The sequence below is a fragment of the Canis aureus genome, chromosome 8, assembly GCF_053574225.1.
Source record: "Canis aureus isolate CA01 chromosome 8, VMU_Caureus_v.1.0, whole genome shotgun sequence".
NCBI lineage: Eukaryota > Metazoa > Chordata > Mammalia > Carnivora > Canidae > Canis > Canis aureus.
Window position 1 is genome coordinate 36,590,647 of NC_135618.1, and position 23,591 is coordinate 36,614,237.

At 38.1% G+C, this 23,591-nt stretch overlaps 1 protein-coding gene across 3 annotated transcripts; it reads right to left on the reverse strand.

The window, feature by feature from the left end:
- Window positions 1-664: 664 nt before the first annotated feature.
- On the reverse strand, window positions 665-17,828 carry LRIF1 (ligand dependent nuclear receptor interacting factor 1). 3 transcript variants are annotated; one of them, XM_077905829.1, is made up of 4 exons: window positions 17,339-17,828; window positions 4,115-5,618; window positions 2,670-2,933; window positions 665-1,862 (listed from the first exon to the last, which is right to left on the reverse strand). In XM_077905829.1, exons 1-4 carry the CDS (start codon window positions 17,404-17,406, stop codon window positions 1,425-1,427), a joined length of 2,274 nt encoding a protein of 757 aa, XP_077761955.1. In that variant the 5' UTR covers window positions 17,407-17,828; the 3' UTR covers window positions 665-1,424. The 3 variants fall into 3 exon arrangements, with proteins under 3 accessions (XP_077761955.1, XP_077761954.1, XP_077761956.1); XM_077905828.1 differs by having other exon boundaries at window positions 4,115-5,610; window positions 17,339-17,718; XM_077905830.1 differs by lacking the exon at window positions 4,115-5,618 and having other exon boundaries at window positions 17,339-17,647.
- Between the last annotated feature and the right edge of the window lie 5,763 nt (window positions 17,829-23,591).

The following is a 23,591-nucleotide window of genomic DNA, read 5'->3' on the forward strand; positions in this document are numbered from 1 at the left end:
AGATGAGTGGAAAACAAAGTATGGTATATTCAAACAATGGAATATTACTCAATAATTTATAGAAAGAATTAAGTACTAATACATGCCACAGCACAAATGAACTTTGAAAACATTAAGTGAAAGAAATCAAACCCGTAAGAAAACATACTGAATGATTTATACCATGCTTATGAATTTCCACAAATCCATAGAGACATAAAGTGTGTTAGTGGTTGCCTAGGGCTGAAGGGAGGAGGGCCTGGGGAGTGACTGCTAATGGGTATAAGGTTCTTTGGGGAGTGATGAAAATGTCCTAAAATTAGGTCACGTTGATAGTTGCACAATTCTGTAACTATTAAAATAAAACCCATTGAATTGTACACTTTTAAAGGGTGAACTGATGGTAAGTGAATCATCTCAACAAAACTACTACAATAAATAAAAGGCAGGAGAAAGTTAGTTGATCAGTTTGGATTTGCTCTACTTCCTTCTCAGTGTGTATAGATTTTATGTGACCTTACTTCTGGAAATTCGTTCATTGGGGGGGGGGGTTTCCTTTTTGGAGGGGGCAAACTTTTCCTTCTTCCCATTAATCCCTATCGCCACACAACTCCCAAACTGTACAAATCAAACATAACTAGACAGAAAAATGTTTGCCTCCATTAAGAAAAAGTATACTTGACAATTTTAAAAAGTATTAAATGTGGCCATTGATCAGATTTACTTTTCACAGTTACATATATACACATTCCAAAAAAGGAGAAGAGGAGGAGGAGGATGAAGAAGAAAAACCATTTACCTAAGAATAATAATGCATTACTTTAAGCAAATACATTATACAGCCTGGATTCTAAAACCCATTTTGGATTATATAAAACTACTTTGTAAGAGCCACAAAACAAGTACTCCTCCCTCTTGAGAAATGTTTGCATTTTTAAATAATACTGCTATAATACATTTTCTTTTAGGAAATAAAAAAAATTACAACAATGGTATCATTTTATGAATACAGACTAAGTGAGTACATATATAAGCCAATTGGCAAAGCTAAGTTTAGAGCTGATTTCCTCCCTTGCATTGTATAATTTCAGTAGTATACAATAATTATCTACTGTTGAAATAACACCTGAGCGGTTCAGCTAAAGATGCAAATAACAAAAACCTCGCACAAATATTCAAATTTCAGGAATTCTAATTAAAATAGAAAAATAGAACATAAAAGGTATCTAGACAAAGATTCAGATACCCCAGGTAGATTATTCACAAGAGTCATGTGTGAATCAATATTTTTTGTAGTCCTTAAATAAAATTTAATCATCAACTGATGAAAGAAAGTTTCATATTCAAAACACTTTCAGAATGCATCCATAATTAACTTAATGCGAAACTGTATGAAAGAAACACACATATATTTCATTCCGGTCTTTAAGTACAGAAGTATTTTATTATTTTTGGTGCATCTTCTTACGCATTTCTTCAAGAGCTGCTTCCTTCTCTCTCAGCACCTGCTTAAGTCTTCTTATTTTTTCATCTCGAATGGTTTCTTCTAACTCTGGTGGCATTATGGGAAAAATATCTTCCGTATAATTTTTATTAAAGGAATGACTTTGTTCAAAAGCTACATTTGAACTCAATGTGCCTTTTTCCTGGTTCTCTGGGGTATAGTGTTCAACCTCAGTTCTCTTTTCTTCTCTGGTTTTGTTGTGGCCTGTGAGAATGTTATGACGTGATACATCTGAAGCTGGTAAAATACTGCTGACAAGTTGGGACATGGTGACATTATTTCCTCCATTTACAGCTGTGTTATGAACACTCTCTGTTTTTCTCTTCTTTGTGTGATCCATCTTCTTAACGGCTTTTGCTTTTCTTTTCTTATCAAAACCCTGTTGAGTAAGATTCCAAAACAAAAACAAATTATTGCCATATAGACAGTGTGTTCTCAAATTTAAGCCTGCAAGTAACAAATACTAATTTCAACATATTAAAACTACAGCAAAAAATTGTTTACCACTGTACAGTACTAAAATGAATAGCAATATCCTAATGATATTCCCAGGGAATAAATTGCTTAATTTACATTTTCCTGCTTAAGTATTAGATGAATTGATCTATTATCAAAATATCAAAATATTACCAAAATATCAAATTTGATGTATCAAATATATCAAAATATAACAGCCATACGTAAAGAACTTGTTCACTGGTCTCTGACCTAAAGTTCAGGATATTAAACAGTATAATGATATATATCTAAGTAGAATAACAATAGGCAGTTATAGGGATGTTTCTTTTCATCATTATTGACCAAGTAGGTTTCTTAAAATGTTTGTATTAAGGGTGATACTGCAAGGAATATCTACACTTTTCCCCATTTTCCCTACACTTGGATTATTTTAGATAGTGTCTTCAAAGTAGGGTAACTAGTTTAGAAAGTGATGGCCATTTTAATTATTTGATGAAAAAATACAAACAGATGAATAGAAACACTTAATGCAACATCTCTAACTAGGGATGCATTTTTACATTTATATATATGGTTCTCTTTAACACTGATTTGGTATAAAATATACATATATGCAAGTTTGATAACAACTATTATTCCTATTAATGCAAAGACTAAAAAAACCCCAAATCAATAAATACATCCATAAAGCTTTGGAGTAACTACAAAGGACACAAAAATCTATTACCTGTTTTTTCTTTTCCTCCTTCACTATCAACTCTGTCTCTTTGTAAGTATCACTCTTGCTAAAGGAGTCAAAACCTTCTCCAGAGCCCAAATTATCAGGAATCCGAGTAAGGCACACTCTCAAATCTTTAGTGAGACCAAATATCTTTTTAAATTCAGCATCATTCTTCAGATATGATGCCTTATTGCTTCCTCCTTGGGAATGGTTCTTGTCATTTCTTTCTTGAGTAACTTTTTTGAATGTTGATGCCATCTCATTCTGGATCTGGAATTAGGAAAACAAAACACACAAACAATACTGCTAATTACTTAAGCTATTTTATCAGACTAGCAACTAAGTGTTCATCTCATCTTACTCAAAACATCATGCTCTAAAGTCCTAAGTGGTTGGTTTGCATTACCCTTGCCTTACCACCCACACTCAAAAAAACGAACTTAACTGAGTACAAACTTAATTGTTCCCCTAAAATTTCTCATGTTGCTTTCTTGCACTAGAAAAGTTAACAAATCGTTGATTCCCAAACAACTGAAATAAGAACACAGACTAATGACAAGTTAAAAATAATCTATAAAACATTAGTTGGAAATTGCAGTCTTCTGGAAAAGTCTTATGCCTTCAATCAATCTTATACTTCAGAATTTACCCTCTTACATATCTGGAATTCAATGAATTCCATACCAAAGGGGAGAAACACTGACATTATTAAGTAGACCTCTATGAAAGAAAAGAATAGGCACAAATACTTAGCACAGAGAAACATTTTTTAAAAGAACAGAAAGGTAACTATGTGGATATGTTGAATAAATGAACAGTCAGAAAGGGTTTTAAAAAAAAAAAGGAAACTGTCTACTAAAAAAAAAAATGTTGATAAATCCTATTTCTGCAAATGAAAGGTATTAAGCCCCATTCTATCCCTTCTACCATCTATCTAAAATTGCCAGATATCTCCCTACTATCACAAAACCAACAAACAAAAAACCCAGCTCTCCTAGATGCATATTGATCTTTTCATATGCTAACAAAATCTATTAATGTATGTACATATGTATATATATGTGTGTTCACATATATATATAAATACACACAGACACAGAATTTTACCAAGCTTTGAATTCACATTATCATTCAACAACTCTCTTAAACCTTATTGCTCTGAGGTTTTTGTTTGTTTGATTTTGTTTTAAAGATTTGGCATGCCAAATGATTTAAGAGAAAGATGCTTCTTGGACTCTATTATGTTCCTCAAACATTTCCTTCAAATAAAAGCTTTGACTTAAGCATTCATGTGTGTTCAGTATGTGTGTGATGGAGTGGAAGATGGGAAAGGAGGTTACGGTGGGGGGGGGAGGGGTGAGAGGTGTCATAGGTAACTAACTTTGAGAATTAAGAAAGAAAAATTTTCTATATAGATAGATAAAAAGAACACCCTGACATGGGAAAATTACCTTTGGTTCTTGGTCTCTGAAAACACACTGTTGTGAAGTAAGAGTTGTTGCATCAACAGAGGAACTTATTTTCTCTCTGCTCTGGATGGTATTTCCTTTTCTGGGGGCATTTTGTACTGTACTAAATCCATCTGGAAAGTCTGGCTTTGTGAATAAAGTCTTACTCTGTTTTAAGTAGTTAATGGATTGATTCATATTATGTGGGTTTGGGGTAGAAAGAGATGGTTTCTCCACTTTTTTATTCTTCTCTGCCCTTAGATTGATCATGGAAGCAGGCTGAATATTTGAGAGTGACTTTGTCTCCATCTGGTAAGATTTACTTTTAGCCAAAACAATATTTACAACCTCTCTGGATATTTCTGTCACTGCACTTGAACTCACTATTTGTGATGTATCATTTCTTGGTGGAATATCAGGAGAAACAGAATTCTGTTGGTCAATTTGTGATGGCAAAACATCTGTCCCCTTTTTAGCCAATAGATAGACTTTCCCATTAAACATAACCAAAGCATTATCTTTAATAGGCATACTTTTGGATTGTGTCCCACTAGGACTCACAGTACTCAATGATGGCATATTTATATTATCTCCCAAACTTTTCCTATCTACAAAAGTTTTTAAAATCTTTGAAGCCACATTATTTGAAGACTTAACAGGAACAAGAGATGGAGTGCAAGGCTGTAGATTTTCTTGAAAAATCCATTTCACAGGAGCAGCTTGAGAATGCTGACCACCTTTTAATTGTGTCTCTTTAGCAACATTCATTGGAATTTGTGTATTTAGTATCACTGGCTTTGCTATTTCTGTAACAGGTTTTGGGTAAATGTTTTGAAAGTTCTTGGTAACTACATTTTTCACTGTGTTTACAGGAGATACGTAAATAACAGTTGGTATTTGGGAGGCCTCAACTGTTCCTGAGGTACTTGTGGTTGCAGTTGCAAGTATCTTTTGCTGAACTGAAGGAGGCAATGAAGACGCTGGTACAGATTTCACTTCAGCATGGGCAGGAATCTGTAAATGATGCCCAGAAGGCAAAACTGGAGACTTCACAGTCATTGGAAGACTCTGAGTATTTACTAAAATATAAGGTGAATCATTTTGTGTTGAGGAGGGAGAAACAGCAAATGTTTGCATGGTGAGTCCATCAATTTTCACACCATGACTCTGAACTTTAGAAACTGATGAGGTAAAACTTTCAGTTCCCACAGAAGTAACTCTAACTTTTTCTGCTGTATCTACTGTTCTTGTAAGAAAATAGTTTGAAGAACTGGCTGGCTGAAAAATGGGCAATTGAACTGATGCACTTGTGGAAGAGCTGGAAATCTGAGTCTGAATAGTAACTTGAACTGGGCTTCCTGTATTCCCTTTCAAAGCATCAGACATGACTGAAGATTGAACTAGCGGTATAAGATTTCCAGAAGAATTAGGAATTGGAAGTAATTGCAGAAGATTTTTTCCATCCGAGCCAATCGTCTGAACTACTTGGTACATGCAGCCTGAAACACTTAAAAGAACATTGAGTAAATAAATACAATATACTAGACGGTATATACATTTTATTTAAAAACAAATATTTACAAATATTTTAAAAAGATACAAAATTATAAAATGATATGTAATTTGTCACTTTGAGTTTTCAAAGTGAAATATTGTAAAACATATTTTTAAGTAGAAGAGATAATCAAAGATGATCAGCTTTGATTTAGAATTTCTCCAATGACTAGGCAATGGGTAAATTAGACTTTTCTAAGATTTTACTCTGTATAAAATTATGCCTATTAGAATATTTTCCTCTTAAACTATTAGCATCCTCCCTTCCTTCTTTACTTGAATTCTTTTTTCTTGTCCTCCTCCTTTTACTCTGATTGCCCAGGATTCCATTTCACTTTGTTTTATGCTTATTCTATTTCCCTCATTCTTTTCTACCCTCTTTCCAATCTGTTGTGCTCTTCCCACTGACAAGGACTCAGAAGTCCTACTGTTAGGCCATCCTTCTTTTGCTTCAGGCATCTCTTACGGTGATAACCTTAGTGTGGTACATTTCAGAAACTAAATGGAATTACTCAAGTAGGAACCATTTTCTTCTTTGACTTATTATTTCAGCACATGTGAAGTTTGGTGCTAAACAGCCCTTGGTATGGGAATTACATTAGTTTCAGCTGCCTGTCAATCCATATAGATAATAGTAACATCATTTCAGCTAAATGGTTTTCAATGAACATGGAACGCACTGGAAATTTTCCTTTTAACCTAGCCAATTTTGATCCTGATACTTATGAGCTGTATCTTACTACAGATTGTCTGATTTTTAAAAACCCAAAATATATCAATCTCTGTTATATAATCAATTATTTGTACATATCTTAAATGCAGATACCTCAAGTTATTTAGGCCTAAAACCACCTTTCAGTTCCTGGAAAATACTAAGTTCTCATGGGTCTCAGAGTAATCACACATGCCCACTCTACCTAGGTACTCCTCTCTTCTCCCACTCATATAACTCAAGTCTCAGCGTAAATAATACTTCCCAAGAGATACATTGAACACCATAACTATCTTTGCCCATCTTTCATAATGAGTCTCTAATATTACACCTGTTAATTTCCTTCATGGTACATATCACAAGTTGTCAATATATATTAATCTATTTGTTCACTTGCCTATAGACTGTCTCTCATGCTAAATTCTAGCAACATAAATGCAGAGTTCATGCCCTACCAACAGTATGCCCTTATATGACTAAGATCAAATGAAAACAAAAATTCTAGACAATAATTAGAATTCTCAACGATGTAAAGGGGTGTTTTACTGCCTATTGGTGTTTTTAAAACATACATATCAATAAATACCAAAGCCAAAAATTCTATGCATTCTAGGAAGCCCTGGAACTCAGTTTTACCTTTCTGCAACCCAAAATAATATAATTATATCCTTTTAAATATTTAAAACTACTTTCTGGCCACTTGACAGTGTCTCAAAATGTTAAATTTACTTTTAGCAAATTAAAAGTTAATCTCTAAAGAGAAGCATGAACATAAATGTATGAATTCTCACTTTCAGGACTTAAAAGAAAGTCTACCTTTACCACCTCCCTACCTCCAAGAAACATAGAAACTGGACCAGAACTAATTCAGCTTTAATTTATTCAACAAATGTTTACTTGAATGTCTCTTATGGTTCAGGTACCAGGCTCGATTATGGGAAAAGGGTCAGTAAACTACAGCATTGGGCCAAATTTGCCCCCTCCCTGTTTTTTGTGTAGTCCACAAGCTAAGAATCTTTTTTCTATTTTAAATGGTTTTAAAAGTCACAAGAATAGTATTTTGTGACATGTGAAAATTATGAGAATCAAATATTAGCATCCATAAATAAAGTTTTATTAGTACACAGTAGCACTCAACTTTAATGCACTGTATAGGGCTGCTCTCATGCTACAGTAGCAGAGTTGAGTAGTTACACCAGAAATGGTATGGCCCACAAAGCCTGAAAGATTTACTATTTGGCCCTTTACAGAAAATGTTTGCTGGTCTCCAAGCTAGTTCAACCCACAATCCCTAAAAGGACTTATACTGCTGGTTGTATGCACAGATAGGCAATTATCATTAAGTGAGATAAATGATATACTATATTTGGATGAGAACAAAAATACTTGCTCCTTTTCTTAAAACATTCTCTTCCCAAGGCTTAGATAGGACATTCTCCCACTTTTGCCATGATTCCTTGGTCTTCCTTGCCAATTCATCCTACCAGAATAAACAAACCTTCAAGTGCTGGAATTCACCAAAGCTTAGGCTGAGTTCTCTTCCTACTCTTAAGCTTTTCCCAATTATTTCCTTTATGTGCATTTCTTTTATGTGACTAAATCACCACTTAAACAGCAACAATTAAAAGATTTATAACTTAGTTTTTTTTAGATTCGGGCTTACATATCCAACTTCCCTCATGACGCTTCCATTCAGAATCTCAAATGCACCTATAACTCAGCATGGTCTTTTCCAATGTTTTTTTTTTCCCCTTTGATAAATGGCATACCATCTATCTTAGATGCCTAAGTCACAACAAGCAATTTTCTGCTTCCTAACCATCTATTTTTAATCTATCACAAAATTCTGTTGGTATTACCTTCTAAATTTCCCTTAATCTTTTCAATATCTTCCAAACCATCTGTCTCCATTCTAATCCAGGCAAATATCATCTCTGGCTTAAGACTATTATAGTAGCTTCAAAATTGGTCTTTTCTTCAGCCAAATCCTCTCCCTCTGAAAGCTTTAATCACATTAAAACTGATCCTTAAAATACTTCAGGAGCTTCCCATTTTCTTTAAGCAATAGAAAGAAAACCAAGAGATTTTGATGCAATGGAAGCCAAAGGAAGAGAGTTTTAAGAAAATGGGCAAGTCTATTTACAAGTTTCTGAAAGGCCAAGTAGGATGTAGATTAAAAATGTATACTTGCATGAGGGTCACGGATGGCTTTAAAAAAAAAAAGCAGTTTGGTGGGGGAAAAAATTGTAGAGGAGTGAATATAAAGAAAGGATAGTAAGATAGAAAGTATGGACAACTCTTACTAACTTTGACTGTAAAAGAGAAGATAAAGACTGTCAAATAGAGGCTCAATGGGGTCAAGAAGAAATCTGTTTTCTTTTTCTAAGGTTAGATGAACTAGAGCATATATTAAGGTTCATATGAGTTATCAAGAATAAGAGGATAAAGAGGGCTAATAAGCGCAAGGTTTGATAAGAAGATAGGAAATTGGAACCAGCAGCCAGGTAGAGGAATTGAACCTTGAAAAGACGTGGAGAAATATCTTCTGCTATTGACACTGAAAAAACAGGTTAGGCAGATCTGCAGTGTAGCTTTGATAGCAGAAGGGTTGAAGTATTCTGATCCAATGGCTTTAATTTTCCTGTGAAAAAGGACATAACATCATCTGCTAAAAATAGGAGTAAAAATACAAATTTGAGGCAAATCAAGAAGATCTGAGTCTTTGAGAAAGAACAACTTGAGTTCGGAAAATATTAAGAGTCATCAGACAGTGCTGTTGGCCTAAGGATATAAGTAGTGATTATGAGTTTATAGTGAGACCAATCTGTGCTCTTGTGAGATTTTCCTTATTTCACCAGGCATAAGCAAAGAGAAAATTGCTGAGTTCGTCCAGGGTTGGAGTAGCTTCAGAAGAATTGTGGAAAAAAAAAAAAAAAAAAAAATCAAAGAGAAAATACTTTAGGATACTGGTAAAAATTATTAAAATGATGAAACATAATCTAACATAAAATCTAAACAGGATGAGAAGAAAATGAGAACACAAAAGACAAAAGTGTAAGCAGAAAATAAAGAGATTATTGGACTGGAGGTCCAGATAAAGTTAAAAAACAGAGTGGAAATATTTAAACAAGTAAGCTAGAAATACTGCAACTGGTGTTTAGAAAAGAGAATGCCTGAATCAAGAATTTCATAAATGCAGCAATTTCATCTGACAACAAGAACTACAGAAGTGGATGGACAGTTACAGAATGGAGAATAAAATCATTGGAGAAAAAGAACTACATACAGAAAGACTAGATGACAATGAGATTATCCATATAGATACTAAAGTCACATAAGATTAGAGAGATAATTGTGATCTATGTGCTAAATTCAATGACAGGAAGTTGGGAGATAATGTTCATGAACCACAATTAAGACAACCTACCAACTTCCTGTTACTGATATGCTAAAAAGCTGTCTCGAAATTCACTTTTTTGCAGTCTATTTTCTTTCCCACTCTTCTACTGTATCTCATTCTCAAAGATTACCAAATATGTTCTCACAATTAAATGTCTTTATCGTCATTCTCTAGGTGCTCCCCACTGATACTGACATTGCTAATTATGAACTATGAACCTCTACCTAACATGATTTCCGATGTGCACAACTTGCTTATTTTTCTTAATGTTTCCTTTCTTAACTCATTTTCTGCATTTTAAGCATCCATGACTATTCCCCAAAGCACAATTCTTTTTTTTTTTTTTAAAGGTTTATTTATTTATTCATGAGAGGCAGACTGACACATAGGCAGAGGCATAGGCAGAGGGAGAAGCAGGCTCCTTGCGGGGAGGCCGATGCGGGACTCAATCCCAGATCTCAGGTTCACGACCTGAACTGAAAGCAGGCACCCAACCGCTGAGCCGCCCAGGTGTCCCCCAAAGTACAATTCTTGAGTCTGTTTCTTCTTCAAGACATTCTTCCTTAAAAGACTGTACCAATTGTTTCAACTATTGCGTCAAGTGCTTCATTTTTCTTTGCAATGACTCCCAGTTATATCCTTTATTCCTTTCCTCTAATATTGACCTCAGTTCCATATTTATGTTGTCTTACCAAACACTTACACTTTTAAATACCATGACTGTTTTTTAAACCACGACTTTAAAGTTCAAATTAGGGCAGCCTGGTGGCTCAGTGGTTTACCGCCGCCTTCAGCCCAGGGCCTGATCTTGGAGACCCAGGATCGAGTCCCATGTTGGGCTCCCTGCATGGAGCCTGCTTCTCCCTCTGCCTGTGTCTCTGCCTTTCTCTCTGTCTCTCATGAATAAATAAATAAAATCTTAAGAAAAAGGGATCTCTGGGTGGCGCAGCGGTTTAGCGCCTGCCTTTGGCCCAGGGCACGATCCTGGAGACCCGGGATCGAATCCCACATCGGGCTCCTGGTGCATGGAGCCTGCTTCTCCCTCTGCCTGTGTCTCTGCCTCTCTCTCTCTCTCTCTCTGTGACTATCATAAATAAATTTAAAAATTTTTTTAAAAATCCTAAAAAAAAATAAAGTTCAAATTACTCTCTACTGAAAACTAGTATGCTAATCCTATCATATGTCAGCATATGTCAGCACTATTTCCCAAGTCACTTAGGTTTTAAATCATCTAGTCATCTCTGACTTACCTTTATCACCCTTCTGATATTTAATTTGACTCACCCACAGCACCTTGTATAGATGCTTACAAACGGCAAACATTCAATAAATGTGCAGTGAATCACTGAGTCTGTAAAGGTTTTTTTTTTTTTCCTTTTTACAGCTCTTACTCATTCTTCTCTTTCACCATTGTCACTTCCACTACCCAGATCAGACCTGTATCACCTTGTGTCTAGTCCTCATTATCTAATTCCTCTATTTAGCTTGCCTTTTAAACTAGTTTTTCTGACTGCAGCAACTATTATAATGTATGTCTGGCAGATTAAAGCATTGTTTTCATCCTGTTACCTCCTTTCCCAAAGTTCCAATAATTCATCATTGCCAATTCAGCTTGATTTGAAAATCATCTAAAATAGACCGTAACAATCTCTGTTAACAGTACCATCTATAACTTCTTGATGTAAAAATCTCTGATCTTCCCAGAAAGGTCTCTTTGCTATTCTGGATTATCCCAAGTATTCTTCAGGTTATTTTTTTTCTTCTCCAACAAATTAAAACACAACAATAAACTGAGGATCAACTCCATCTTCTTTATGAAAATATTTGCACGTCCTCAAACTCACATTAATTTCTTCCAACCTAAAATCCCCAAAGCACTCCCACTGGTGCCACTAATCCTAAGAGTTACATGATGCCTTCTATACAATGTCTTCTAAAAAATGAGTATTGTTTTTCTCATAGTCAGAGACTGTACTGTTTGCTTTGTAATCATTCTCCCAATGCCTAGTAAGCCCTCAAAAAAATTATATGCTCTTTCAAATCTCCATTTTAACTATTCTCAATACTTTTCTTTACACTTCTTCACACTTCACACTTCTTCTTTTCTTTAGTCTCCTTGGGTGTATTTAACATACTTTTGTCAATGAATCTGTTGATAACATGTGGTTCACACATTAGAAGCTTTAACAGAACTTTTATAATGCTTTTATAGTTATTTGCATATGGGAATGTACATTTTTAATTGTTATGGTTTTTAACCAAAGGACTTTAGGCTTCTGATACTTCATTCACATACTTCATTATATGGCCTCTATGTTTCTGCTTTACAGAAAACATTTATATTGTACAACATGTATACTGCACAAACTATTTTCAAGTCTACTCATTGATTTTTTTTTTTTTTTGCCCTTCTTCTCTTCCATTTCTCCTTCAAAAATTGAAGGAAAATACAGCTCTTCTATATCAGTATATTAATAGAGATTCACATTGGGCAGCCCGGGTGGCTCAGCAGTTTAGCGCCGCCTTCAGCCCAGGACATGATCCTGGAGACCCGGGATCCTATCCCAAATCGGGCTCCCTGCACAGAGCTGCTTCTCCCTCTGCCTGTGTCTCTGCCTCTGCCTCTCATGAATTAAAAAGAGAGAGAGAGAGAGAGAGAGAAAGATTCACATCATCTGCCACAGACCATAAATTCCTTAAGGGTAGGTTATTCCAATTCATGTGTATATCCTCTACACCTAATAGAGCAACTGGCACATTGCAAACAATGCTATTAGCTGAATTAATTCTTACAAATCATCATTAAAAACAAAAAAACACCACCACCATGATTTCCTAGTAGCAAATGGAATGAGTTCTAAAAATTAAACTGACACCTCTCCATAGAATGCTAAGGAGAGAAATAATAAATCGGGGTGAAATTCACACTTCTTCAATCAATATGCTTTTTTTTTTTTTTTTCAGATCCAGAAGAGATCTTCCATTTAAAAGAGTAACTATAACAAAAACATTTTAAGGATTCTGTCTTCTTAAATGTCATATTCTGCTAGCTAATATTAGAACAAAAATTACAATCAGATTCTCCATCCCATGCTCTGGTTTGGTCACTTAAAATTTTAGAAAAATCATCAATGTGCTAATTACTTTAAACCAGTTGGTGTTTGAACTGAGAACTATACTGCAAAAACAGTTAACAAGTTTAGACTTGAAAAAATGAAAAGAGAAATAAATTAGAAAGTTTACAGGCTTCTCTAATCTTAGTTTTTCCAATCGTTAATTAATTTGAGTAAATTTACTTCTCTGAATCTCTGTTTCTTCATTTGCAAAATGGAGACAATAAGGCTTGCTATGATAAGTAAATGAAATAACTGGCCAGAATTATGATAAACTTCCAATATATGCTAGTTATCATATTATATTAAAATATAGAATTGGTATCTAAGAATAAGGAAATGAATCTGATAGTTTTGGCAGTTTAAGAACTTGAATAAAAAGGCACGATAATTTTTAAAGTATATTAAACATACTTATATAACTTCTGACATTTTTTATTATTCTAATATTGATATAAAACATTCAAATGTAGAAATGGAATGATAAAAATTTTGCAGGCTGATGGACACTTTGCAGATATTTTTGCAAAACATACCTTTTCAACTGCCAGACTTTTTTTGCATCTCACTATATGAGACTTAACATTATGTGACTACACAATATATGTAATGAATTACGCACAATAATATATACTACGTAATATCATATACCTAGTAGATACATTATCATAAATAGTTGTCATTAACTCTAATTCTGATAAACTGCCCGGCAATGTGAGTATTGCCATTACTATTTTATAGCTGGAGATTCAGTATTAAATAACTTATTCAGAATTACATGCTCTCTTGGACAATCCCATCCACTTTCTTGAATTTACTTTAGCATATATCAAACATAACATGGTCCAAAAAATTCAACTGCATGAAGTGAGAGATTAAGGAGAAACAGATTTCAGTTAGCCTGTAAGGTATACATCTCAATGTCTCTGTCTTATTTACTCAACCAGTAAAGATAATAGACACTTATATTGTACAAAACTAAATGCACAATAAACTGATAATGAAATATCATGTTTCTAACCAAACCAAGCCCACTGCTGAGGACATTCATTTTTAGTTCCCCCTTTAAGGACAAAGGCTTAAGAGCAGACAGAAGCCAGTTGCCAATCACATCCTAACTTATTATTATGAGATCTATCATCACAGGCTTTAATTATAATACCTCTAAGCTGATGACTCAAGTCTTTATTTTCACGCCTGACCCTGCCTTTCAAATTCAAATACCTCCCCGATTATTTTTTTGATAAGTTCTCCTCATCTCAATTAATTTACCAACATCTATTCAGAGAACTGGCATTATAATTGATCCTCTTCTCCTCATGTCAACTCACTGAAAGTCTGCCTATTTTCCCTTCTGTATCTCTTTGAATCCCACCCTTATTCTACATCAGCTAGTTCAGGCCCTCAAAATCCCTGAAAGGACAACCTACATAGAATCTTTATATGCCTGATCCCTCACCCTCAAATCAACACTACCACCAGATTTCTAAAATGCAGACAGGAACATGACCTTTTCTTAAAATCCTCTGAATGTTCTCCAGTAAATGAAGTCTAACCTCTCTAGCACAGCAAACCAAACCCATCTATTTGTCCTGTAGTACAGAACCAAACAAAAATATGGACTCTTGGTAATAAGTCACACTGGTGCTTTATTAACCAATTCCCTCTGCTTGAGCACAGCCCACATTCATCTTTAATTAGGCAGCTGATACTTAACATTCCCAAACTCCAAACTCAGGTGCTCCAGAAACCTTCCCTATGATTTCCTTTCTTAATGCCTTCACAGCATCCTGTGCATAATGCTATTTAAAAGTGTCTTACATCACCTCCCCTCAGACTATAAGGTTTTTCACGAGCATGGTTCATATCCTCTTTAGTCAGTCTCTCCATTTAGCACAGTCTGTCATGTAGGCACTCACTGAATTTTCTAACCAAGTGTTAGAACTATATGGATAATAGTGGTAAACTAGGATATGAACCTAGACTGCTGTAACTCCAAAGCTTACTGTCTTCTACTATACCATTCTAACTCCTGCTTTGTTCTTTGCAAATAAAGCCCCAATCTAAATGAACTGAATGCCAACTATCACAAATATCTTCCAGATTTTTCCTTTGTATTCTAAGATTAGTTCTGATTCTTATACTTTATGCCATGATGAACTAGACACATGTTAAACAATAAACCTGTAATGCAATCGTGAAAAGCTTTACAAAAGGAAAGCAGCAGTAACTCGAGAAAAATCCAAGCATCTACAGAAAGTAAAAATCATACTCATTTTAAGTTCATGAAAATGATTTAGTACCATCAAAATTATCAAAAAATCAAGAAACTGTGCTTCCAATTAAAGAGCTGAAATTAATCAAATGATTCATAAAATTATACTTGCAAGTCATGAAGATTATTACTTACAAAACAGAACAGAATCAAACACGCAAGCGATAACCAAAATAAGAGTCAAATGGCATCAAAAAAACATCTGGTAATGTCCAGAACATGTGATGTCAAATCTCAGTGATTTGAAGAAATAAATGCATTTGAAGATGATGTACACAATTCATAAACCAATGAGTTAACGAACTCCCAATGACTTACACAGGTAAGTAACCAAAACCTAATTCATTTTGTAAAGTTTTTAAAAATGCCAAATACATATAGCCGAAGGCTTAGAAATTGGGTAAAAGAGTTAAAGTCACAATAAATAAAAAGGTTAGGTTCTTATACTATCTTATTTCTAACATTGCAGAACAATGCATTCTTAAAACAAATTGTGTTAAGTTACACGCCATCAAATACCCAGGCCAAAACAAAGGTAGAAGAAATGAACAACCATGAGAAAGTATTTTTACTTTTGCATTATCTATACAGAACACTACATCTGCTTCTCCTCCTAGCTTCCACCAAAAGTAAACCAAAACGTTATACGTACACACAAGCTGGCTCTGTTTACGATTTGAATCCCAATGGTTCTTGGCAGCTCTTCAATGCTGTTTTGGCTCACCGCATTTAGTGACCGTTTCTTCTTAAGATGCCGTGCATGCTTTTTTAGTCCTTCTTACAATTCCATTTCGCATATACTTGTAATTAAAATAAACCTTACTGAGCTAAAATTTGTAGAGAAATAAACTCGTATTCTCATAATAATAGCTAACACATAAGTACTGCTTTTTTTTTTCTATACTAAGTATTCTACATATACTCATTTTTTTAACTCTAAAAATATCTCTAGGCGCTCTAATTTACTGGAAAGGAGACTGGAGAAAGGCACTTGGTCTCACGAACTGTTAACTGTCAAAGCTAGGATTAAATTTAGGCAGCTTGATGTTCTTCAAACATAAATCCTCTTCCATGAATTCTACGCTCAATTTCCATCTTTCTTCACATTTTCCTTCCGCAGACACCAATTAAGTTTTTTCTCACCACTTACTATATCCACTAACCATGGAGTCTACAACTTAAAATAGTCGATCTTCCCTAACAGTTCTGTTCCCCTTTTATTTCATGTTGACTAACAGAACTTTAAAAAAAATTGACTTAGTGATAAACTGTTTTGGAAATGTGCAACCACGTACGCCTTTTTAAAAGAAATCCTGGAATCTCCCTATGTCAAATAGGGAGATATCCAACGAGAGAGGGCGTTCTCATTACAGCTGCTTCAAAGACTCTGTTCCCAACCACCGATCTCACGTGGCAATCATTCTACTTTTCTTCCTTTCCATATAAAACTACTATTTAAAATTTACAAACAAAATCCAGGGCCGCCTGAGTGGCTCGGTGGTGGAGCGCCTGCCTTCGGCTCAGGGTGAGAGCCCGGTCCCGGGATCGAGGTCCGCATGGGGCTCCCCGCAGGGAGCCTGCTTCTCCCTCTGCCTGGGTCTCTAACTCTCTGTGTCTCTCATGAATAAGCAAAATGCTTTTCAAAAAAGAAAAGATCCATTCCCTCAGACGAGATCAATTTTTCAGGTTGTGGTTTCATATCCTAAGCATCCCCTGCACACATTCTTCCTTTCCTTCTCACTCCTCTGAAGGAACAGCCGTCCGCACGGGAGGGCCTGCGCCACCTGGGCCGCACCATCTGGGCCGCACCACCTGGGCGGCACCTGCTGGTCCGCGCGCGCGCTGCGTGTTTTCCGGCGAGTGCGCGAGAACCTTCCAGAAGGCGTCCGTCCACGCGGGCGCGCCGGCCATGTTGGTCTTCCTCTCCCGTGGAGAGCTGCTCCGTCGCAGGAGTCGTGCGGGGCCGGGGCGGGCCGAGGCTGCATGTTTCCAGGAGGGGCGCGCTCGAGCGCTCGGAGGGCTCCAGGGCCGTGAGCGCCCCGCCGGCCGGCGCTCGCCCCCAAGGCGCGCCCACTGCGGGGCCAGGGCGCCCGGAGGAGAAGGCCGCCTGGGCACCCTGCTAAGAGGCGGGCCGGGGCAGGCGTGTTGAGGGGGAGTCGCAACCAGTACTTACCACTGCGAGGCGTTGCCCGAGCTTTCCTCTGCGGGTTTCAGGAAGACCCTCTGGAGGTGATTGGACATTTTAGAGGGGCGGGAGGGGCCGGCACCTCCAGGGAAGTGGGCAACGAGGGGCCGAGGGCCTCCCGAGGGGCGAGACCCGGAGCGACCCGGTGTTGGGCTGGACGGCGCCCAACGGGTTCGCTGCGAAAGGAGGACCCCAGCCTTCGGAAGGAGGCGACGCGGCTGCCAGAAACCGGAAGGACCGCAGCGGCTGACGACGCGGCCCGGCCCCGGCCTCTGGGAGGAGCGGCCCGAGTCTCCGCCCCCCGCGAGCCGACGGCGTCGCGCCAGAGCCAATCGGAGTCGACGCGGGAGGCGGGGCCCTAATGGCACCGCCCCCAGCAGCGCTGGGTCCGTGGGGAAGACCGCGCCGGACGGGCTCGGCCGACCCCGCCCACCGCAGCCGCCAGCCGGGCCCAGCTCAGTCAGCGGCTTCCGGCATCGTCACATCCGGTCGCCGAGGTGACTGGCTCGCTAAAGCACCGCCCCGATGCTACGATCCAATCGCAGAGGACGTTTGGTGTCTCTTCTTCCGGATCAACGAACGAATCACGAGAGGATATGCTCAAGATGCCTACGCAAAATAAAACGCTTCCGGGGTCATTGGTAAATTTTCTGCCAATGCGCTCGCCGCTCCTGCACGTTTCTCTTTCCCGCCAGCGCCGGAGGAGACGTCGGCGGCGGCACTGGACTAGTGCCTGACGCTGTGCGCGCCTCTTAGACGCCTGCCCGTGGGCAGCGCTCTGTTTATTGCCGCTTCCTGCGCTTTCTCGTTCATTTCCTCTTTCTTGAAGTTTTGCCTCTCTTCTTAACCTGACCTTTCCCTCCACCGCGCGTTCATCTCATGCCTCGGTCAAAGTCATCGTCAGAGTTAATCGGCTAGTTCTCTGAAAGTTCGCCCTCCATAGACATCTTTTTTCCTCTTCACTTGGCTCTCCGGAGAAATTCTTTTCAGAAGTCTCCCGGCTCCCGGTGTTGAATCCTGCATCCGAGAGACCGGCCAAGCCCCTGGTGGAAGGGCGGGCGGTGTCGTTCAGCCGGGGCTGCAGGGAGGCGGCGGCAGGAGCGGCCGACGAGGGCGTCTTATGAGGGACAGGCGGTGGAAGTGTGAACTGGCGCATACTGACTGTCCGGCCTCGGGGGCCGAGTCCCCTGGCCCCTCATCCCCTAGCTCCGTGGTAAGCGCAGTGAAACGACAGTGTTCCGACAGGTTAAGAGAAAGCACGACTTCCTGAGCGCGGTGCTCTGTGGTAGTTTCGGTGGCACAGAATCCTGCGTGTGTAGCTGGCGTCTGTCTTTCAGTCGAGTATGTCCCGCACTAAAAGGGGGCGAGGTGCTCAGCCCTTCATAGGGGCTGGGTTTCCGTCATTCTCTGATCTGAATAAGTTGCCCATTCTTGGCTTCTTCCCTGCTTCATCATTTATTTCTTACCTTCCACACTCAATTCTCCTCCTACCCATCATCTCTTCCTATGTACGAAAACTCATTGTCACAGGTTGGTTTCCCTGGGAAACGGACTTTGTCCGGTGTATTTTGGCGTGAGGGAAGTTTATCAGGGATCAGTATTGGGGAGGGGAGGGAAAGGAAGTGAAGCTGGGAAGACGGAGTAGTTCGGTTGTGGTGCCTCCTCTCAACAAAGGCCTTAGCCTATCCCACAGAGACCTCTAGAATACGATGGACTTTCAACGTTTTCCCCAGTAGGAATGCAGGCCTTGCCAAGGAAAGCTGTGTGACCTTAGTTAGGCAAGGAGGTTCTCTTCAGCCAAGGCAATTACTCAAGGAGGCTGGTAGCTGAGACGTGTCTGCTGGCAGCACTCCCAGCAACCGGTGGAATAAGACCTTTATTCCTCGAGGGAGGCCCCAGAAGTACATCACAGCATCCGCAGTAGTCATTAAATCCCTCATTCAACTGTTGTAATTAATTCCATTTATCTCACATTCATTCGGATCTGTACTCAGCAGCACTATTAATTATTCCTTCACTCTGGGTGCATTTGGGAATATGCTTCTTTGGTTTTCCTCCTCCTTTTTCGTCTACTTACTCCTCATTCTTTTTTTGGAGGCTTATCCCTTCCTTCTCAGCCATTAAATAAAAGAGTTTCTTAAGTCTTGATCATTGATCCCCTTATTTTCTCGAACTGTTATGTCTCACGTGATTTCAGGCATGCTCATAGCTTCAATCACCACTTCTACGCATTGCTATACTGACTAAACACTTATGTAATACTACGTGCCAATTAAGAGAAGTTAGAGTGTGTTAAAGTATGTATCTTGATAGCAAATGATAGTGACAAATTTAAGGAACAACTGACAGAAATGAGAAGATTCATAAGTCAGCACATGTAGAGGATGATTTTACATACATCTCTGAGAAATTAATAGTTGAAGCAGACAAAAAAAGTGGCATAGGTATCAAATTTCTAAACAAAAAATGAGATCAAGCCAGTAGATGTGTAAATAACTCCATTCAAGGTATATAGTTCACTATTATTTTTAAAATTCATTAAGTAATTTTTGCAGCTGAGGTTATGACGTCAGGGTCATGAGCTCGAGTTCTGCATCAGGCCCTGTGCTTGGTGCAGAGTCTGCTTGAGATTGTCTCCTTTTCCCTCTGTCACCGCCCCCCAAAATAAATAAATAAATAAAATCTGTAAAAAAAAAAAGATAAACTGTTAGCAAGATTGATCGAGCAAGAAAAAAAGAAGATACAAGTAAGCAAAATCCAGAATAAAAAGGGAAAATAGCTATAAATACTATAAATACAACAGATTTTTTTTTGCAAGTATTATGAACAGCAGTTATAACACACCACTTGCTGAATCCTGCTACAATGATTAACTACCATTAGCTGCTGGTTCCTTTATCTAACTTACAAAAGAGAAACATTTTAAGAACTAAGACAAATTTTGAAAACTGAGGGAGCTGAAGGCTGTTTTAAAGAAATGAATGTATATGGCAAGGGAAGAAGGTAGCTGCAGTCTGGGGTGGAGAACAGGACACAGTGAAAGAACAGGCTAGAGAAAGGCTGTTCACATTGTCTTGGGACAATCAATGTCTCCTCAGAAGAAATTTAAGGAAATAATCCAGACCTCTGGGAAAGTCAGCAAAAGAAACTGAGGTGAAGCATTGAATAAAATAAATTAATTTTACCAAGAGACTCAGGCATTCATTTTTCTATATCTCTCTTCCTCAAAATCCTAAGACAGATCACAGGGACACAGCCTCTTTCAAATTTCCGTCTTTAAGTCCAGCAATACCTTGACTGGAGGAGTTGGTTTGGGGGTAGGCAGCAAGTGGGAATTATTAACTGATTTGGAGATACCTAGAATTCTGTGTCCTAGAGCTCAAACTCACCCCCTCCATTTTACTAGAAAATGGCATAGATAAAGGTCAGGCCATTGGCCCTTGCCCAAAACACATTACCAGGTAAAGCAGCCAAAATCAACAGGAAACTAGGACATCACAAACCAAAGTAACTAAAAACTGAAGGAGTACAAGCCCCTCCGAAGAAAGAGGTTGGAATGATTGAAACACAATACCACCTGAAAAAGAGTTACTAAACCATACCAAAATTTATAATATGCATTATCAATCAAGATTATAAGGAAAATTAAAGCAATAGGAAACTGCCCCAAGTAAAATACAGAAAAAGAACAAAATGAACAATACAGGGTATAAGACATATGAGTTAAAAAATAAAATACATGATATTAATGGTAGATTGCATACAAAGAAAAACTTAGGAAACAGAGGAATGGAAATGTTGAAGGGCAGTAGGGAAGGATAAAAGGAAGCAAATATAAAAGGAAAAGTTAATATCTGTGTAAGATAAAAGTACAAGTGGAGCAATCGGCTGGCTCAGTCAGCAGAGCATGGGACTCTTAATCTTGGGGTTGTGGGTTCGAGCCCCATGTTGGATGTAGAGATAACCTGGGAAAAGAAAATGTTTAAAATAAAAGATGAAAGTACAAGTGCCAATATCTAGATAATATGAGTTGCAGAAGGAGAAAAAAACAATTTTTTAAGCTCTAAAAACTAATTTTCCAGTATTAAAGAAAGTAGAAAGCTGTAGATGAAAAGAGCCACCAAGAAATGAGTAAGGGAGGGACACCTGGGTGGCTCAGTGGTTGAGCGTTTGCCTTTCACTCAGGTTGTGATCCTGAGGTCCTGGGATCGAGTCCCACATCAGGCTCCCCGTAGGGAGCCTGATTCTCCCTCCGCCTGTGTCTCTGCCTCTCTCTGTGTGTCTCATGAATGAATAAATAAAAGCTTAAAAGGAAATGAGTAAGGGAGATAAGAAAAAAATGTATAAAAATAGTGAATATTTTTAAAATATATATGTCTTAATTTTGTTATTTTTTTGAGGTGGTGTGCAGAGGGAGAGGATCTTCAAGCAGACTACCCATGGGGCACAAGCCTGAGGTGGGTCTGATCCCACTACCCATGAGATCAAAACCAAAACCGAGAGCTGGACACTTAATCAAGTGAGCCACATAGGTGCCTCTGAAAGTAGTGAATATTAAGAATATTAAAGATAAAGAGAATTTTTAAAGCTTCCAGAGAGGAAGAATATGTTAGTTATATAATGCTGCATAACAAATTACCATAAATTAAGCAGCTCAAAAACTCCCACACAATTATTATCTCACAATTTTTGTGGGCCAGAAGTCCAGGCACAGCTAAGCTGACTTACCTGTCTTCAGGTCTCTCACAGAACTGCAATCAAGGTATTGGCCAAGACTGGGGTCTCACGTGAAGGCTCAACTAGTCAAAAATCCAAATTCAAGCTCCTAAGGTGGTTGGCAGAATTCAGTTCGTTGTGACTGTTGAACTAAGATCCTCACTTTCTTGCTGATTGTTTTGCCAGAGGTTTCTCTCAGTTCTTTGGTATGTAGACTACCAAAAAGATTTTATCCAGTAACTACTGATAGTACGAGAAAGATCTGAAACCCACTCCAATTTGTGCAGAAGTGATTGGTTATTTTAAGAGAGTGTGAGGGAGGGGTGAGTGAAGGCTCAAGCGGGGGGTCAATGAAGTGAAAAATTACAAAAGGTGGGTCAGAGTAAATGCAATTAGGCTAGCCGTGTCTGCTAGCTGGGAACGATCAAAGATAGAATTCTATGCCCCCCAGAGACTGGGAGACAGAGGCCCTATACTTCCTGATTATATCTCAAAGCAGTGACTTTCAGGTCCTGAAAAACACACATCTGAATTGTAGAAGATACATATATATCTCAAAGAGACAGAGGAATGATTCAAAATTGTAAGCCCTTTTTAGAAAATGCTATAAGAGGGAGGCCAGGAACCTTCATTAGATATTGGTTAGAACAGAGAGTAAATTCTTCTGGTAGTATAGCGTTTTCTCAGGCAGGCATTTTAAGGGGTAGTTAAAGTCATCCTGAGGACACAGCTTTGGTTATGTTGTTAAAGTCATACTAGGGTTTGGCTGTCTCCTAGTGCAGAGATTTGGATGGAGTCTTTATGTTCTGAAAGCTCATCGGCACTCAGAGCCTCCCAAACTGGCAGCTGCTTTACCAAAGTCAATAAGAAAGAGTCAAATAGCAAGATGAAGGTTATAATCTTACTTAGCCTAAACATAGAATTGATATCCCATCACATTTGATGAATTCTCTTGGTTAGAAGAAAGTCACTAGGCCAGCCTATACTCAAAAGGAGTTGATTACACATGAATGTGAATATTAGGAGGTGGGGATCATTGGAGGCCATCATGCAGTCACCTACGAATGAGCAAGCATTAAAAAAAATTGTATTGGCAAAAAAAAAAAATTGTATTGGCATCGGATATCCCGATAGAACGTTGATAAAAAAAAAAAAACAATGGAATTTTGAACTGCTAAAGGACAATTGAAAAGGTGAAACTATGGCTCTTATGCAAAATTAAATGAACCCGTATTTATGATTTCACTTAATTGATTAATTAATAAGGGAACCATTAGGATGTTAAAGTAGATCCAAAACAAAATCCCAAGAACAGATATCTGTTTAGGCAATCGATACTGTTTAAATGCTAATAGATATAATTTAATAATAGGTGTATAACTGATCAATATCCACAGGGCAATAAAATTAAATGTAATGTAACATTTAAACCATTTTAAATCATCTCTTCCACAGAGGCTTGGGGAGGAGCATGGAATCAATTGCACCTCCACCATACAAAATTCATTTGCAGAGGGAGGGGCAA

Excerpts from the sequence above, each read along its gene's own strand:
- LRIF1 (XM_077905829.1), bottom strand. The coding sequence starts at position 17,406 with ATGTCCAATCACCTCCAGAGGGTCTTCCTGAAACCCGCAGAGGAAAGC. Across the intron at positions 5,619-17,338 it reads TCGGGCAACGCCTCGCAGTG|TGTTTCAGGCTGCATGTACC; the intron begins GTAAGTACTGGT and ends TGTTCTTTTAAG. Across the intron at positions 1,863-2,669 it reads AGGAGGAAAAGAAAAAACAG|GGTTTTGATAAGAAAAGAAA; the intron begins GTAATAGATTTT and ends CTTACTCAACAG.